The 19,256-nt window shown below is 37.0% G+C and overlaps 2 protein-coding genes across 3 annotated transcripts in view; one reads left to right on the top strand and one right to left on the bottom strand.

The window, feature by feature from the left end:
• Positions 1–259: 259 nt before the first annotated feature.
• Positions 260–5,349, bottom strand: trim35-28 (tripartite motif containing 35-28). 2 transcript variants are annotated; one of them, XM_056267746.1, is made up of 6 exons: positions 4,768–5,348; positions 4,533–4,628; positions 4,205–4,435; positions 3,139–3,161; positions 949–1,067; positions 260–861 (listed from the first exon to the last, which is right to left on the bottom strand). In XM_056267746.1, exons 1-6 carry the CDS (start codon positions 5,191–5,193, stop codon positions 326–328), a joined length of 1,431 nt encoding a protein of 476 aa, XP_056123721.1. In that variant the 5' UTR covers positions 5,194–5,348; the 3' UTR covers positions 260–325. The 2 variants fall into 2 exon arrangements, with proteins under 2 accessions (XP_056123721.1, XP_056123722.1); XM_056267747.1 differs by lacking the exon at positions 4,533–4,628 and having other exon boundaries at positions 4,768–5,349.
• A 797-nt stretch (positions 5,350–6,146) lies between these two features.
• The window catches only part of megf8 (multiple EGF-like-domains 8), a 30,253-nt gene continuing 17,143 nt past the window's right edge, over positions 6,147–19,256 (top strand). Inside the window, exons 1-15 of the mRNA XM_056267812.1 lie at positions 6,147–6,610; positions 8,023–8,283; positions 8,994–9,157; positions 9,458–9,673; positions 9,874–10,054; positions 13,831–13,919; positions 14,016–14,229; positions 14,472–14,652; positions 15,789–15,934; positions 16,042–16,152; positions 17,178–17,329; positions 17,889–17,990; positions 18,130–18,277; positions 18,571–18,734; positions 18,982–19,185. Of these exons, the coding sequence (XP_056123787.1) occupies positions 8,112–8,283; positions 8,994–9,157; positions 9,458–9,673; positions 9,874–10,054; positions 13,831–13,919; positions 14,016–14,229; positions 14,472–14,652; positions 15,789–15,934; positions 16,042–16,152; positions 17,178–17,329; positions 17,889–17,990; positions 18,130–18,277; positions 18,571–18,734; positions 18,982–19,185 (2,244 nt within the window). The 5' untranslated portion in view covers positions 6,147–6,610; positions 8,023–8,111. The remainder of the gene's footprint in view (positions 6,611–8,022; positions 8,284–8,993; positions 9,158–9,457; positions 9,674–9,873; positions 10,055–13,830; positions 13,920–14,015; positions 14,230–14,471; positions 14,653–15,788; positions 15,935–16,041; positions 16,153–17,177; positions 17,330–17,888; positions 17,991–18,129; positions 18,278–18,570; positions 18,735–18,981; positions 19,186–19,256) is intronic.

The following is a 19,256-nucleotide window of genomic DNA, read 5'->3' on the forward strand; positions in this document are numbered from 1 at the left end:
TTAGTAATTTTTCCCACACTGAAATCATGTTAGCACATATTGTTTATGTCTTGTGGCTATACTATTGAAACAGTATTTTAAAGTTTATACATTTGTTGTAAGATTCTTACTGCAATTCAGATTTGAAAGAAAAATGGAGAATCATGGTGCAATGCATTTCTGTGATAATCATTAAACCATAATGCCACAATGCTGTTGCTTGGCTTAACTTGTACTGGATACAAAATATTAAACTAATTCTGTTTAATTTGGTAAACTGTATATCAACTTTAGATGAGGTTTTAGACTCTTCAGCCTTACCAGGCTTAGATGTTAGCATGTTTACTTATTGTTTGTTTATGCTCACTTTAGCAGGCAAGATAGAGATGGGTGTGCTCTGGAGCCCTGGGCCAAAGATGGGAAACAGCTTTTCAGTGAACTTATCATTATACGTGCACAGGTGCTTGTTGTTGCCTGTATCCCAGAATGACACTTCTCCCTTCTCCATATTGACCTTTACTCTGATGGTTTCGGGCCTTCTCTCTAGATTCAGCACAGTGCGTGGAGTGGTCAGAGCATTGTAGACCCCTTTACTCAGGCCGATGGTCCACACTCCTGCTTTTGTAGTCACTGTGAACTTCCTCTTCCGAACTACTGACTCCTTGCATACTCCCAAGATCCATTTGGGGTGGTCAGCCACTCGGACCTCCCAACGGTGGCGCCCTGAGGAGAAACCTTCCGAACCAAGAACAAAAACACAGGGATCGAACCTCTCAGGGTTGTCTGGGAAAGACTGCCTCTCCTGACTCTCTTGCACACTGGAAAAATCAGGAGATATAGAGAGCCAAGGCGAGACTGTGTTGGGATCCAGGATTACAGGCACTGCAGACACAAACATGTTAAGGTGACCCACAAAGTTCTCTGAGTTAGTATTACACATATTGTATAGAAGATGAAATGTGCACTCACAACATGTGATATGAGATTGCATATTTTCCCAGATTTTGTAACCCAAAGCACCTACATGCTTGGCCATGTTAATGAGAGCTCCTTCAACCTTCTTTGGTTCATCACCAGTCCACTGGGTTCTGTGACAGACATCAAGTGACGTTAACCCTCTTACACACAGCAGAATTAAAGTCACAATGAAATGGACTGAAACAGATTGTTGAAAAATAAAAAAATTTTGGGCAGAGACTTGGTTATATGATTTGTTGATTGGATTTTGAGATGTGCATTGCACTTCTGCATACGTCATACGTCTGTCGTTTTCACTGGAAGATCCAGTTACGACATTTTTATTACATTTTGAAGAAAGAAACACATGCACGGATGAATTGTTCACAATTGTTTGTCAAAATCCAGTCATTTTAATAGAAATACGAGTGAATTTAGTGAGGGTGAAATAATTCCCCACGAAAATTTCGCTACAGGTTCAGCTGGTCATGCGAATTAACCATCAGGAGGCTGCTTGGCTTTAAAATGACTTCTTTGTGAGCTGTGCTTATACATCACAACACTCAAAGACAGTAGGAATTTTGCTAATGTGACCACACCTTAAAGGTACAGTACACCCAAAATGAAATTTAAGTCATTATTTACTAGTGTTTTTGTTGTTGTATTTTTATTAATATTGATTTCTCAAAGTGTTGCGCTTGTGTGCTACACAGTCTCATGAACATGCAGTCATACACAGCAAACCAATAGACAAGGTAAGGATTTAATTAAATAATAAATATAATTTTTGTTTGCTTTTCACCAAATCTTTGAATGCCCTCAGTCAGAATACTTAGAATATATGGCACGAGTCACCAGGGATCGTTCTGTGACCAGGTTTGAAGCTAATCACTATTCACTGCCATTATATGGATGAGCATGAGCAGGACATTTTGTGATCCGAAAAGCAAAGAAGGACATATGGCATTAGAACACTAATGCCGAAGTAAATAATGACTTGATTTTCATTTTTGGGTGAACTAACCCTTTAACCCCTTAAGTGTCACGGGCCCACCGGTGGGCCCAAATCCTTTACATTTTTAAAACAGTAATATCCTATACTAAACCTAAACTAATCTTGACAAACTATATATCATTTGAAAGCTTACAATCTCTAGTTTCCATATTTGGTGATTGATTTTCAAAATAAATTACAGAGGAGCCGTAATTTATCAATTTGCAACAATAATATTTTCATACTCTTAGACCTTTATTTTGAAATAGTGATGAACATGAAAAATCATGAAAGAAGGGTAGAAACCTCAGTTTGTTTTCATTCCAAGAGTTCAAAAGATAGCATCCATTCAATTATTTAAAAAAAAAGGTCTGAATTTTTTTTTTTTATATAAAGAAAAAAATTATATGATGTGGCAGGAAGCTAAAACGCACATGCGTGTTCTTTTTATGTTTCTTAGAGGTTGAAATCATATCAAAATCTGCCAAACTTCTCATATTACTTCTGAATAGGATGTCTACTTCATAAATTGTATGAAAATTGTGGAAATAATGGTTCATATCATTCAAAACACATATGGAAATGGAGGCGCCCTTATATGGGCAGTAATGGAGTCTGGTTGTCATCTAGTGAAAAAGTTTGGTACTGCGCCCAAACAAAATCTTACTGAAAGCTCATTTTTTGAGATATCAACCTAAAATTTGAAACACAACTTGTTCAGATTTTTGGCTTTGATTTTTTTTGCAGTTTTAGAGTCGCCCAGGTTTTGAAAATATATATTTTATATAAAATATGAATAATTAAATTTTTTACATTGTACATTTTCATAAACTCAAACTTCTATAACTTTTTTTCTATTTCACTTTCTTAATTTATTTCACTTCTACAAGAATCTGCCAAATGTCTTCTTTAAAACAAGACCAATCTTACGTCTATATTCCAAAGCATTCTTGAATTACAACCATTTAAGTTCGAAATGTGCATTTTCATGTATATTCAAAAAAAGGGGGGTGACACTTAAAGGGTTAAGATCTATAACATGCATTTAGAAACTAGATAGGGGGAAGTTTCATTTCATGTCAACTTTAAAGCATATTAGATGGAAAAAAGGGCAAAAGGCATCAGTGTGAGCAAATATGACATATCACTTGTAATTCATAGCATAACAGAACTAAGAAATATATGAAAAAAAATCGAGAGGCACATACCGTCTTTTTAGCTTCTGGAAGTTCTGAGAAAGAAAATGCGAAAAGTTCACTTAAAAGAGCTGAATGAAGGATTCATGTAGTTATTAGTTATGTTACACAGTGTGAGAAAACCCTGTATAAATGTAAGGGGTCAATGAACTAATGCTCAATTTCCATATCTTGTTAGTTACAGGGTTTAATGAAAGATTTTGCTATATGTTTTAAGGCCTTGCATGGCTTAGCCCTACAGTACATTGGTGATCTCCTCCTCCTCCTTCCGCTTCCACAACATTTACAGGTTGAAGTTCATTTTTCCCCATTGACTGATTTTTTTTTTCGAGATTGAGGCCATTGTCCTGCAGAGTTTCGCTTCAACCCCAATTAAACAGGCCTGATCCAGCTAATCAAGGTCTTACTTCCAGGCAGATGTGTTGAGGCAAGTTGGATCTAAACTCTGCCGGACAGTATGGGGCAGGTTTGGATATCCCAGTTTTATTAATCTGTTATTTTTTTATGATCACATTTTGTATTTATTGTATTTTTCTTTTCTTGATGTACAGCACCCTTAGGTACAACATTTGTTGCTTTATAAATAAACTTGAACTTGAATCTATTAATTTATTGAAAAGTGCAATTCATACAATAACTGGAATGTACATCTGCTAAGCATGTTTAAGTAAGTCTAATCAAAATGTATGGATGAATATGTGTGTCCTGTTTACAATTGGTAAACTGAGAGTAAAGGCTGATGTATACTTCTGTGTCGGACCTACGCCACAGACTCTACGCTATAGACTACGCGTTGGTTTTCATTTATACTTCTGCGTGATTGTACGGGTTGACGCGCAATTACACATGCAGAGGGAACATGTGAAACCCGAGGGAGAGGTTCTAGCGGACCAATCACAGCGCTTGCGTCCGCGTAGATTTGACGCGCTGTTACATTTTTGGAGAGGTGCACGTCAGGGTACGCCGAAGGGTACGCGCGCTACACACAGCCTACGACGTAGCTACGGCATGAGTTCGACGCAGAAGTATAAATTGGGCTTAAGTTTGAATTATTATTTGGTACACAAAAAGTTATTACCTGAAGGAAAGTCAATTCCTCGGCTCCCATTTCCCTCTTTACTGATTGAATCAATTCTGCAAGAGCTGAAATATCACGAGTGATGCTTTCAATACTTTCATTCATCATCAGCCTCTTCTCATTTTCTTCTCTATACAAAGCATTAATTCTAGATGTCTCCTCATCAGTTAAGACCTGACGGAGTCTCTCAAACTCCTGCTTGATTTGCGTTTCTGCCTCTTTAGTCTGGCCCTGTAACAAAACAGAGAAGTGAAATGAGCACATGGTTTAAATGATCAAGACTTTGTTGAAGTTTTTGGCCTTTAATACGTTTTCAGAAACTGCTTACCTCAATAAAGGAGATTGTGTCTCTATATCTTTTTTTCATTCTTTTGAAGGAGTCCTGCTTACTTTCCAGTATTTTTATTTTCATGTTAAGCTCATCCTATAAAAAAAATGCACGTTAGAAATGTGCATTTATGCATTTCCACAAAAAAAAGTCAGTATTAATTTTAGCTGTAACATGAAGTGAGTTGCTTTTGGTTCACTACTTATCATGGTGAGGGAAAATGTAACGAGCTCACCTTGCAGAAAGGCACTCCCTGTTCTATCGGCACCAGCTCGTGTCCTGGGTGAAGCGTCACGCAGTCCACGCACACAGGTTCCTCGTCTTTAATGCAGAAGAGCTGGAAGGGGCGCTGGTGCAAACCACAGATGATCTCATCGATAGGACCTCCTGTTCTCCAGTTCCTCTCCTTTTTATAGGATACGCAAGTGTTGTCCAGTGCGCGGTTGGGGATCGGTGTCTCTCCGTCGCAGCATTTTCGGCACAACGGGCATTGCTTTTTCGTCTGGTTCTTCCAACTGCTCTCCAGACATTGCCGACAGAAACTGTGGCTACACGAGAGCAACACGGGTTCCCTAAAAATGTCTTTACACACAGGACACGTTAAGTCTGATTCGAGAAGAGATGGTCTGTCTGTGATGTCCTCGTCACTGCAGTCTGCCATGTTAGACTCGAGCTGTACTTTCACTTTCGCTAAACGGCAATATTTTCTTATATGAGTCTAAAAGATGCTTAAAAATCGCGGAGCTGTTTAAAACGGCAAACCTGTAGTGCTTAAAATGTGTTGTTTAAAAAGAAAAGAAGAAAGCCATTTTTTGAAGGACGAGACGTTCTACCTGTTTTCGTCTTATTTCTGTCACTGCAACTTCCGCGTTCGTGAGAGAGCGAGTGGGTGCGGGGAGAGAAAAGCAGGAACATATAATAAAAGTGCAAACAGTCAAACAAGTTTGTCTACATTTTCATACAGATTTGGCTTGCCATCTCTCCACAATTAAATTAAAAATGTTTCTAGCCCAGTTATCTTACATTTTTTTTGTCGTTTGTTATATTAATTAATTAATATAATAGTGATACAAATGGTGTAATGTTTTGTCAATATACATAATTGATTATGACGAAAAGTACTTGAACAACATACTGATGAACAAAACATAAATACATATTAATACAAATATATAATTAAATATAGGCCTAAAGCATGAATAAAAAAATTAATTCATTGATTTTTTCGTTTATTTTAATTTTTACATAATGAAATGTTGCAGTCAGTAAATATATTAAACATAATAAAAGGTGAGTACAAATACATAAATTGAAATGTATTTATTTATGTAACATGAAACTGACAGCCTACGGCGTGAAAAAACAATTCACTATACATTAATTTGTTTATTTTAGTCTGTTAAAAAACTCCATACGTTGTCTATATCAAGCTTAATATTGTTTTGACACATCAATGTCTCGCCAGGGGATCATCATATTTGTCCTAAGCATTAAAAGTTAAAAAAAACCTGATATGTAAGATTGCATTGCAATCTGATTGCAATAGTATCAAAAGACCAGCAGAGAGCCCGTTCAGCATGCTCACGGTTATTAGGCTTTGTGTTGTTGACAACCATCTGGAAGCGCGCACACACACACACACACACATCCCCAGTTAACAAACACTAAGCACACAGCTGCACGATTCAAGACGCGTCCTGGACATCAGGAAAAACTTAGGCACACGGTTGATGTTGGAACAGTTATTTCTTGGATTTAGCCAGAAGTTAAACCAAATAGGAAGCGCACATTCTTCTTAATAACATCTGGAGATGTTTGGTAAATAAAGCCATCCTGTGAGCAGAGCTCAACGCCTTTGATTCTAGCAGCTCTCACACATCATCATCCGCGGTGGTCTCGCGCTTTAAACCGCCGCTGGGCTCAGCAGCAACACCACCACCAATAATAACAATAGCCGCAGCGAAATTGCTGGGGCGTCGCGTCGCTCAGCGCGTCTATTTATTTATCTACCTGACACAGGATGTAAGTTACGAATACCTCAATGCTTTAGAAACATGGAGACCAAGATTCGGGAATTGGTGAGTAAATGAGCGGAGGACGGTTTGCTTTTTCCCGAGAGCTAGCGGGATAGACGTGGGCATGGCTAACGTTAGTCGGTTAGCTTGTTCAGCTAAAGCGCTGGCTCAATTGTCGGTTTTAACAGTCTCTTTGATTGATACGAGTCAGTAAATGCTTACTGCTAACTGACAATGGACAGATGTACATTGCTATATACATGTTTGTTTCACAGGGTCAGTTAAATGTGATGACAGAACAGCTAAGTAAACCGTTAGCTCAGCATAGCTGTTACAATGATGCCTGTGTCAGCTAAACCACTAGACCAGACATACTAGTTAAAAAGCACAAATTGGAAAATTATTCAAATTCCAAATGCACTCCATCTTATATTTTATGTTGGGTAATTCTCAGTGTGTATGGCACATAGTTTCCTGTTGAAAGTGCTTTTTTCCCTCATCAGGTTTGTGCTACTTTGCAGCAAATATAGGTGATTCTGGTCTATTGCATAGTTTTTCCAAGACAGCTTAGGGATTTTGCAAGCATCCCTTTTGCATCAGATGTTGTCTTTTTGACAAGATAAGATTAGATAAGAATGCTTTGATTATCCAGGACAACGAATTTACAGTTTCTACTGTGACAAGACAAAAACATAAAACAACAATATTTAATAATATATAATCCAAATAAGGATTAAGGATTGTATCTAATATAAGATTAACCCTGTAAAGCCCTAATATTTTTTTAATGGAAACTTTTGACAAAATCTTTAAAAACAAGTTTACTTTTATGTTTTGTATTATGTTTGATACATCAGGCTTTTTTTGGCTAATATGCTATTGTTAGAATATTTCAATCAATCAATCAATCAATTAATTAATTGTAGGGCCACAACATGGTTAATGCAAAGCAATAAAATTATTGAGAGATGTAGCTACATATAAACAAACATATTCTTATGTTTACTTAAAAAAAATCAAAAGATTTCACAGAAAAAAGTGTACACGTAGCTGTTTTACTTGATTTGTGCAGTGTCTGGTCTGTTCTGTGTAGTAATTTATGTTGTATATGGTGTTAAATGTCGATGGTATTTGATATAGTGTACAGCACCTTGGTCAACAATTGTTGTTTTTAATGGTGCTATATAAATAAAGTTGGCATTGACATGTACTAGAACTTGAAGGTGGACATTTCTAGAATTTCAATAAAATGCCTTTTACTTGCTAAAAAAGTATGAAATATCAGTCAGAGGGCAGAAGGCATGTAGAAGATTTTCAGCTGAGGTTTTTCTGCAAAGTGTTGATTGAGTTGAAAATGTAGAGGTCTAATATACAGTAGGCTATTTGGGGATGCCATATTATAGAGTTAATTTGACTCTAGTGTTATTTGTGTATAATTCATGTATATAATTTAATTTGATGTTTTTTCTCTATAGGTCTCCATACTGTGAGCAAGTCCAACTTCCCACCCTCCAGCAGTTTCTCCATCTTTTTCTCACTTTGCCCTTTGTGGCTGGAGGAGAGGATGACTTCCCACACCCAGACTCTCCTGCTGCCTGTCTTGATGGTTCTGATCCCTGTTATCTGGGCAGGAGACTGTAAGGGCCAAAGACAGGTTCTCCGGGGTGTCCCAGGATATGTCACAGATGGGCCGGGAAACTACTCTGTGAATGGGAACTGCGAGTGGCTCATTAAGGGTTGGTGTCAAAAACTACAAAAACAAAGGGCTGATGAATGAAAGAAACTTTATTAGCATATAGTAGAAATGAAAGGGATGATCGTTTTCAGCTTATTTTTTGCAACTTGAATGAAATGAGAATTCATTCAATATTTTTTCTAAATACATCTTATTGTGAACGATTTGTCCATGCATCTATGTTTCTTTTGTTATTTTTCATAATTTGGTCAATCCTGATATTCTGTTCTCTTCAAACTACAGACCTCTCTGTGGTGACGTATGACAGACTTCTTCAAATAATTAGTCAGTCTAAAGTCTAAAGTCTGTGCCTTTCTGCAAGCTTACATTCAGATCTGCCTCCATCCAATCAGCAACCGATAGATAAAACCAAGTTTTCTACATTGTTTTTCTTTTTTGATTATCTGTTTCACTTGGATGTATGTCACAATAATGGAAGAAAAGATCTGTCACTACTTATGTTTTATTGCAACTTGAATTATTTCGTCACATGATTAAGTTGGTATTTCAGTATTTGCTGGTTTAATGAGAGCTGAAGGAAATCTTCTGGAGTCTCATCATGTTACTAAGGCTGGCTTACCTAATAATTATTACATTGGTATAACTACCTATATCAGTAGCTAAGTGACCGTGACCCTTCACTCTCTCAATTGTTATAGTTGTATGTTTGTTCTGTTTGTAATTGGAACTCTTCTTGAACTACTTCTTCAGCTCCCAGCAGAAACCATCGCATTGTGCTTAACTTCACGTTTATGGAGACGGAGTGCACCTATGACTATCTGTTTGTCTACGATGGAGATTCCTACCAGAGCCCCCTACTGGCAAGTTTAAGTGGCACCACCCTACCACAACCAATTGAAGCCAAGTCTGGTAAGGTAAGCCCAAAAGTATCAGTTTACATCCTCTGTTCAACTCTAGTCTGAGTGTGTGCTTTCCTTTTCAAGGAATCAAAATGCACTCCCTTTTTTTTTTTTGCTTAATGCTTTTTATTCTGCTTTGAGAAGTGCCATCTTAGGTATTTCTGTTTATGTCAGCGTGTGTCCGTTTTATAAGACCATGAGTCATAAGAAACTATGCCAGTGCTTGACTGCTAGACTGGTTTCTTGTTCACTTTCTGCCTCTCTTTGTGTATAGTCATTATAATTTGTTCATCTTTTTGTTGTGTTCTTTACAAGATGCTGCTCCACCTCTTCAGTGATGCCAACTACAACCTGCTGGGCTTCAATGCCACCTACACGTTTTCGGTTTGCCCTGGGGACTGCGGTGGTCATGGGCGCTGTGACGTAGCTACTGCCCGCTGTCAGTGCCACCAGGGGTGGGGAGGAGTGGACTGCAGTTCCCCTCTCTGCTCCCAGGTCTGCACACAACATGACCATGGTCGCTGTGATAAGGTAAGCAAAAGATTAACCTCTTAATCATACATAAATTAAGTTGAAAAGTATTTTAAGTATTGTTCTCCAGGTAACTCATCCTTAATAACATGAGTCTGCAGAAGATATCCTTCAGGTCTCATGTTATTAAAGCATCAAACACTGAAATATCAACTGAATTATTTGACTAAAGAGTTATTGAATCCCTCTCTTGATCACAGAGGGGTGAGCATTGTATCTGCAACCCTGGCTTTGTGGGACAGAACTGTCAGCTGGGTCTCCGTGACAACAGTGGGGCAGGACAGTGGTGGGAGGTGAGCTCAGGTGACATTCAAGCAGCCCCTCGCACCGCCTCTGCTGGAGTTTACCTGGCTTCTGCTGGAGCCATGTACATCTTCGGAGGTAAGACTGATGGAGAAAGTTATTCAGCCTTTCCCATCGCTAACTGATCATTATTCACTTCTCATCTGGGATGTGGGTTTCACACATTAAAAAAATTTTTTTGAATCATTTGGTTCTGGGGTTTTTCAAACTTTTGCCAAGGTTTCTTGCAAAGGACCCTCCTCCTACAAAATAAAGGCAACCATGTATCTTCAAGTATAACAACTTTATACGTATGAGAAACATATTAAGCTTGATATATTAAATTATTATTTAACTGTATTTTATATTATCAGTCTACTAAAGCAATATTTACTTTGTTAATTTTTTTCTACAGACATTAAAATGTTATATACAAACTATATATAGACCAGTGTTGCCACAGTTACTTTGAAAAAGTAACTTAGTTACTTTACATATTACTTGATTTAAAAAGTAGCTTAGTTACTTTACAGATTACTTGATTTTAAAAGTAACTTAGTTACTTTACAAGTTACTTTTATTAGTTACATTCAGCAGCTGCCGAAAACATCCCTTTTTAACAGTAACGTCAACAATGTATCTCCTGACATTTTAAGTTGAACTTAAAAACTATTTCCCGAAAAAATACATGTTTTTATAAAAATTTAAATAAAGACAGTCTTTCTTGAATTAACTTAACATAAATACTTGTTTTTCTAAAACATAAAACAAAAGACAGTCTTTCTTGACCTGACTCGCGATCACTAGTGAACGCGCCAGAGAGAAATGCACATTTCATACGGATTACATAAGCAGAGAACAGTCTGTTTTCTTTCTTTTTGAATTGTTCTGTTTAAAAGTACACATTTCGAGCTTTCTATAGATATATTTATCAGGTGTGTGAGGCAAGTATAGGCCTACCTTATACGCTGTGTTTCTGTTGTTCACGTGCCGGTGCCTCCGTGTCGTGATTTATTGTCTGCTATATTTACTTTTTATTTATTAAATCCAGGCAATTGGTTGATGAAACATTTATTAAAATTAAGATACAATTTATACAAAACGAAATTCACCTTAATGAAAGGCTTTGTGCTTTCTGTTTGATGTCTCTGTGAAAGTTTTAACCTCTTAACCTTCTCCAGAGCGTCGGCGCACTGAAGCGTTTTTTTTTTTATTTAGTTCAAATATACTATCAGATTTAATGTTATACCTTGACAAACTATACATCATTAAAAAGATATAAGACTCAAGATTCAGTATTTGACCACTATTGTATTCTGAGAAACTTATAGTGACAGTTATGTCTTAATTTGTGTCAGGAGTTATGAAATGAAAAAAATGAGTCGATACCTTTAATATGAATTATGAGCGTCAGCCGGTCCATTCATAAAAAACACTCCGTGCTGTCGTCATGACAGCGATTCACAAAACAACGTCCCTGAGGGCTTTTAGCTCAACAATGTGCAGATGTGGAGAAATATTGATATATTCTCATAGATTCACATCATATTTCTATAGACAGGAATAATATTTATTGAATTTATACCCAAATGCGTCGATGTAATCATAATGATCGCTTCTTACTGAGATGTGCTGTGTTTTCCATTCATACCAATAGCATGGGGGCGCTATTATGTCCAATAAAAGTCCATATATGGATCATGAAGAAGACCCATAGTCATGTGACATTCCAGGACGTCACTGAGTGATACAGAAAGTACAGAGATCGCTGTAACATGCAGATAAAGATGTTTTGAAGACAATAGACATGATTGCAATGATATTTGAGTTACCTGTGTTCTTCAAGCCATGCCAGGTATTTCATAATAATAGATTATATTTATAATGTAATGCTAATCGATATAGATTTCATCATCGTTCAGAACACTAAATAATACATTTTCTGTCTGATTTTTTTTTATCTGAAGCCAAGTTAGATCACAGAAGATTATTTAAAACACTAGACTTGCGTTATATAGTGAGTTTGGAGCGCAAACATAGTTTTAATCTCATAAATGGTCGTGTATTGATGGTGTGCTAAGCTAACATGCTAGCGAGCCCAGGCGCACCTGCCACGAGCAGTTATTGTTTTATGATTTTTTTCTAAATAGGAATGCTTACTGAAATGTTTCAGTGCATTTGATACCAGTTTCAAATATTTAGTGAGAACTTTGATAAAAGAAATTAGGGTTTGAAACCCTATGAATAGCTTGTGAATAGCCAGTCGTTAGTAGCTATAATGCAGACAAAAGAAATGCATATTTAGAGCCATAATAACCAGTCTGGAGAGGTGTAAATGTGTGCAGGGGAGACTGAGACTGAATGGGGCACCACAAAACAATAGAGACAATAGACTGAATAGATGACTCAGAAGATGACTAAACATCAGTTTGCTAATAGAGTCTAATCAAAATAAAGTAATTTGACATGATCTTGAAAAACATTTAACTAAATACAGAGCTTTATACTTATCATTTTCAGATTTTAAATATAAAATGGTCAGACATGTGGCTTTAGCTGCAGTGCATTTCTAGATTGCTCCAGGGCCAACTTCAATTTTATTTTCATGAAGATGTTTCATAAAAATAAATTTCTAATAACTTTACAAAACTTTGAAGCTATTTAAAATTGTTTTTTTTCATTATGACAATAATTAATTCTACATTTACAATAAACAACCAGGTGTCAGCTTTCAAATGAGATCATACTTGTGCTTTTAGTGCAAAGGATTCATGAACTGTATCTGTTTCAGTTTGTGTATGTCATTTCTGGGGATTTTTCAAAAGTGGGCTTGAAGCTTAACAGGTTAAAGCAGTCTTTCACTGCCGCTTTCAGAGCGGTCACGTCCGTAACGGGGAACTGTCACGTAACATTGTTTTTCCCTCATAAATGCGTACACGAAAAATTAGACAAAAATGAATATTTTATGTTCTGTGGAGAGCCAACCCTTCTTCATCCGGTCGGTAGTATTACTTTTTGTACTTTTGCCAACTAAAAGTTAAAGTTTTTTGTGTCACGTCGGTTACAGATGTGTATTTCCCTCATATTAAATATAAAACGCATGTGTAGACTGATATTTTTCTAATGTCTGGACTCCTTTATTAAGGGAGTATGGATAAACAGACGCTTCAATATATTAGTATTAAATGCATTTTCTGAGAATTTACATTTCAAGTTTTTTATCTCAAATGTCACGTCCATAACGATGGAATTGGCCAATTTTAAAGAATTTATCCTCAACTAGTTTTGTGGTGTAGGTCTACGTATTATATAATGTTAACTTCAAATAATACGAATAGTAATTTAAAGATGTGGTAGCATTGGATCTGGACGGGAAGGATAGCTAACTCTGGGAGTTGGAAGGGGTGTGTCTTGATTCTGCCTTCTCACACACATTTCAGTTTCATATCGCCTATCAGCCATCATTTCTACTAAAGAAAATGACAAAAATAGTAACGCACAGTAACTTGGATAAGTAACTTTAATCAGATTTCTGGTTTGGAAATAGTAACGCGTTAGATTACTCGTTACTGAAAAAAGTGTTCAGATTAGAGTAACACGTTACCGGCATCACTGATACAGACTATCTTCCAGTAGAATAAATTGATCACAATTGTAGAAAAGCAAAATGGAACAGCAATTTTATAAATTATTATAAAATTCGGTGAATGTGAAAAAAATCATTATTTATTTAATATCTTATTTGTGGACATTAACTTAAACATGAACTTTTTTTATTTAAAAATTTGTTTAAGTAAATTTTATTTTACTCTCAATTTGAAAACCCTTGCTTTAAAGTACAGTTGTGATTTATTTCAATTCATTCTTTATTTCAGGGTTTGATCTGAATAGAGCACTGGGGGACCTTCTTGTTTACAACTTTTTGACCAATAATTGGGAACAGATGTCACATTCATATAGTCCAGTAAGAAACTTCTTCTCTTAAGAATTTTCTTATCTTATGTATTTCTAATAATATATTTTCATTTTAATGATCCCATAAATATCATCTCTGTATCAGGCTCCTCGACATTCCCACATAGCAGTAGAATGGCAAGGCAACATGGTCATCTATGGTGGTGAGCTTTCCAACCACTCATTGGCTAGTGATGTATGGGTGTACCGTGCACAGCAAGATGAATGGCAGCAGCTAGGCCAATCAAACTCTTCAGGGGCACCCAGGCTGGCGAATCACGCTGCAGCTATAGTAGACAACTATCTCTATATTTTTGGGGGTGAGTAAACCATATTCCTATTCTTAAATGGAGGATTCTAAAAAAGACCAACATGAGCATTAATGTGATTTTGTTGTAAACACATGCAAAACATACATGCTTCATCTCTTTTTTCCTTTCCTGCCATTTGTCCCCACAAATGTCTGTCTGTTTTTCCTCGCTTCTTCTTTTTTATATATCAATTTATATTTTTTGTTAATTGTACCTATCCTTAAGAATAATTGATCGACCTGTGTTTTCAGGGAGGACAGAGGAGGACATGTTCTCCTCATCACTGTACCGGTTCCGGTTGTGGGATGGAGTGTGGGAGGCAGTTCAGCCTACGGGCGGAAAACCACCTGCTACCGCAGGACACAGCATGGTTTATCATGCCCATTCCAAAACTCTGCTGGTGTACGGGGGGCACAGACCTACCACTGCTAGGTATAATAACACCAGCTTAGCACTGTATCGCACACTTTTGTGTTTGTAGTATAAGCTGATTATATAGCACACACACACACACACACACACACACACAGATATATATATATATATATATATATATATATATATATATACAGTAGTCAACATTTGAAGTGGATCAAAAAAGTAAATCAAAGTTGTCCTAAGACAAGAACGGGTATTGTTCAAAATTCATGTATAACTTTGATGAAAGGTTTCGATCCACTTCAAATGTTGACTACTGTATATGTATATGTATATGTATATGTATATGTATATGTATATGTTTTTGTATATATATATGTGTATATATATATATATATATATATATATATATACACACAGGGGCGTAGAATTTATTAGGGACGTGTCCCTACCAATATCCAGTGACACCGATATATCCCTAGCAATAATTTCGATCAAAACTTAAAATATATCTATATATTGATGTCCCCGTCCCCACCAATTTCAAAATCAAACCTACGCCACTGAGATGTATATATGTGTGTGTATATAATATTTATAAAAAAATATAATTATATCAGATCTTGGCTGTGTGATTGTTTATATCGTAAGCTGTTATCTCACTGATCTATATATAAAGTTGCACATATAATATATACAAATTTAATTTATCTCACGTGGGGTGATATATACTATATAGAAAATCTCAACTGCTTGATTGCTTATATCATCACATTGTAAATATTTTCTCCCAACTCTGCTAAATGCGACTATTAGGTATGAAGATATTAAGGCATCATAAACATTAATATCACGATTTTCTGTAAACTGCTTTAAAGCAATGTGTATTGTGAAAAGCGCTGGAAGCGCTTAAATTTGACTTGACTGACAATGCTGTTCAAATCACATTGAAAGGCCCTAAAGCATACACAAAAGTTTGGCTGAAAATGTGTGTAGCTCATAAAAGTCTGTAAAAACAGGAGCTCTCTATTAAATTTTATTTTATATATCGCTGTTCAGAAAACAAAATGGGGGAATATTGCATGAGGAAATGACAAATTGTAAACTAGTACATGGAATCTGACAATGTGCATTGTTTCGTTGTTTTTGTTTACAAATACTTAGTTACAGTCTACTCCTGTCTCAACTAGGTTCAGTGTGCGTGTGAACTCAACTGATGCTTTCCATGTTGAGAAACGATTTTGGACTTCCTTCCGCTCACGTTTTCCTGCCAGTGGCCCGAGGGAGAGAGCATTCCACACCGCCACCGTCATCGGCAACTACATGGTAGTGTACGGTAAGTAGAGATGAGTAGTAGAGCTACACCCACCCTTATTGTTTCTGTGGTTTCAATGAGTGGGAATCAAATTAATTAAGGGAGATCTGTTTCTGTTTTTATCTCAGGAGGGAATGTGCATATTCACTACATGGAAGAGAAGTGCTACGATGAGGAGATCTTTTTTTATCATCTTGGTTGCCATCAGTGGGTGTCTGTTGGCGAAAGCCTCAGTCAGCGTAAGTGTATTTTTAATGGTCAGGGAGAGAGTCTGTTTGATATGTTGTTTAGAGAGGAGATAAAGTATGATGATGCATGTGATTGATGATCCATGCCTCCCTGAGGACTCTTTGCAAAAAATAACAGGAGAGCCTGTAAGGACTCGTGTGCAAGATGCTTCAGTCTGACTGGGGGCTTGTTATGACCTACTCTTGAGAGGTCATTTGTTGTGTAAATGCCCTTGTGTCTGATGCAGATTTACTGGCCTTCAGCTTTTAAACAAATGGATTCATAAGAAATAAAACCGCCTTCAGATAAAACAGTGTTTTCTGTTTATTTTATTTTTTTATTGTAACTTAACCAGAGAAAGCTCACATGGGTTTGGTACCCTTCCTAGTGCCTGTCATGATTTTGGCAATTGTTATGTTTTGTTTACGAGACATTTTTCTGAAAGGTGGTATTATTCCATAATGATGCTTCAGTTCAGCCCTCTAGGATATTGGGATGCTTGTAACTATGTGATTGTACTACAGTATTTTATTATTTCCTTACTTTAGTTATTTTCAATAAGCATTTATAAAAGAATGTACATCTATTAAAAGGAATGTTCCAAGTTAAAGGGATAGTTCACCCAAAAATGAAAATTCTGTGATCATTTACTCACCCTCAAGTTATTCCAGTTGTTTTATTGGTTTTTTCTTCTTCTGCTGAACACAAAAGAAGATATTTTTAAGAATGTGGTATACTAGGGAAGTCAATGGCTGCTGTTAACTGTTTGGTTACCCACATTCTTCAAATTTCTTCTTCTGTGTTCAGCAGAAGAAAGAAAATCGTACAGGTTTGGAACAACTTGAGGGTGAGAAATGATAACAGAATTTTCATTTTTGGGTGAACTATTTAAGCTCAATTAGCAGTTGATTGTCACAAAAAACAACTTTGTCGAAATGCTCTTCTTTAAAAAAAAGTTTTTTTGAGAACTTTAAATGATTTGTGCATATTATTTTTTCTGTGACATGCTAACACTGTTTCCTCTTTGCTCCTATAGGAGGTGCGTCAGTGAGAGGCCGATATTCCCATATTGCTGCTGTCATGGAGGGACGCGTGCTGCTAGTTGCTGGCGGTTACAGTGGGGTTGCTCGTGGTGACCTCTTGGCATATAAAGTACCACTGTTTGTAAGCAGTGACCCAGGAGACAGGGTAAAGACTTTAGATTACACTTTTTCTAAGGTTTGGTTTTCTGTAAGTGTTTGTGTACACACATTACCATTCAAAAGTTTGAGGTCGGTAAGATTTTTAAAATGTTTTTAAAAGAATCTCTTAGATTTATTTATTTGGATAAAAAATACAGTAAAACAGTAATATTTTGAACTATTATTACAATTGAAAAGTGACAATTGAAATGTTTTGTTATTTTAAAATGTAATTTATTCCTGTGATGGCAAAGCTGAATTTTCAACAGCCATTACTCCAATCTTCAGTGTCACATGATCCTTCAGATTTTTTTTTGAATATGCTGATTTGGTACTCAAGTAACATTTATTACTATTACTCAATGTTGAAAACATTTGTGCTGCTTTAATATTTTTGTGGAAACTGTCAATAGAAAGTTCAAAAGAATAGGATTACATTTATTTGTAGCTAAAATCTTTTGTAACATTATAAATGTCTTGACTGTCACTTTTGATCAATTTAATGTGTCCTTTTTGAATAAAGGTGTGAATTTGAGTACTTGTGTGTTTGTATTTTTGTATAACAGGACACGGTATGTGCCGAAGCTCCAGATGAAAGCTTGTGCCTAAAGAATCCAGAGTGCAGTTGGTGTGAGGGTCGTTGTCGGGAATACCAGCCCACCAACCCGGTAATACTTCTCTATTTTTTTTCATTTGCATTCAGCTCATCTCATGAGCTTTTGATCACTTATGCCTTTCTAATGCCAACAATCATTTTCAGTTGTGTGTCTCACTGCTTCATCTGATTTATGTGTGCGTTTTACACAGTGTGGCAGCACCGGATGTCTGGGCCTGGCTCGTTTCTTGTCGGACTGCCAGTCATGTCTGGTGTTCAGTGGGGTGCCAAACTCTCTGCCACAAGTCTCAGGGGAATTTGGCTGGTGTGTGCAAAATGAGTCCTGCTTGCCTGTTTCAGGTAAAGAGAGAGGAGAGAGCAGACCATAACATGACTTAAAACATTTTAGATATGCGACCACACACTGCTCAGTAAATCTTTATTTCTGGACACTTTTTACAGTCTGTGAAATAATGTGTTATTGAGTGCCATGTGTTTGTAGATCAGTTTTAGTCGTGCTGTGTTAACATACTGTGCCTTTCACTGGTTTTTAAGCTCATTTACACAATATACATTAATGTCAAGTGACCTGTGTGTGTATGTAATCCTTTGGCATATCATGTGTATATTTTGTACACTTTGACCCCTGGCAGAGCGCAGTGCATGCCGCGTGGACCAGATCTCTGGGGCGTACGGCTGGTGGGGGGAGCGCACGCGTTTCCTCACCTCCCTCCCCTTCTGTCGCACCGAGAACTATGTCCCGGGACTGCACCTGCTTACCTTCCAGCATCCACGCAATCAATCACAGCCTGACAAGGTATGACAGGTTCAATCCTGAGCTCTCATGACCCTAGCTCTAGACACTTTCTCTTTTCAGTCCACCCATAAATGGTTCTCACCTCTGTTTTTTCTGTTTATGCACTCTTCTTGTGCTATCACTTTTATTATTTGATCTCTATTTTCTACTTCCAAGTTTTTTTCTTAAATTGATGTTACTCTTCCTCTGAGCACCCTCCACCTCTGCTCTTCTCTCTCACACTCATGTCATGTGTGCTTCTTTGTAGGTATCTATCCTGCGCAGTACCTCCATCATCCTCAACCCCTCTACAGAGATGGATGTAACTCTGCAGTTTCGGGGATTTATTCATCCTTTATGGGGCGCCCCTCCTCCTGCAGCACCACCTCAGGAAACTGTTGCCATGTGGGCTCGAATTCAAAAGCTCCACTTCACTGCTCAAATGGCTGCCGGACCCAACTCTCTTCAACTGGTATGGAATATCACAAAATCAGGTTTCCTCTTTTAGACAAAGTCGTGTCATGGGTTACAGTCTCTTAAGGC

Source organism: Rhinichthys klamathensis, unplaced genomic scaffold (assembly GCF_029890125.1).
Source record: "Rhinichthys klamathensis goyatoka isolate OS25496 unplaced genomic scaffold, OSU_Roscu_1.1 h1tg000262l_1, whole genome shotgun sequence".
Taxonomy (NCBI): Eukaryota; Metazoa; Chordata; class Actinopteri; order Cypriniformes; family Leuciscidae; genus Rhinichthys; species Rhinichthys klamathensis.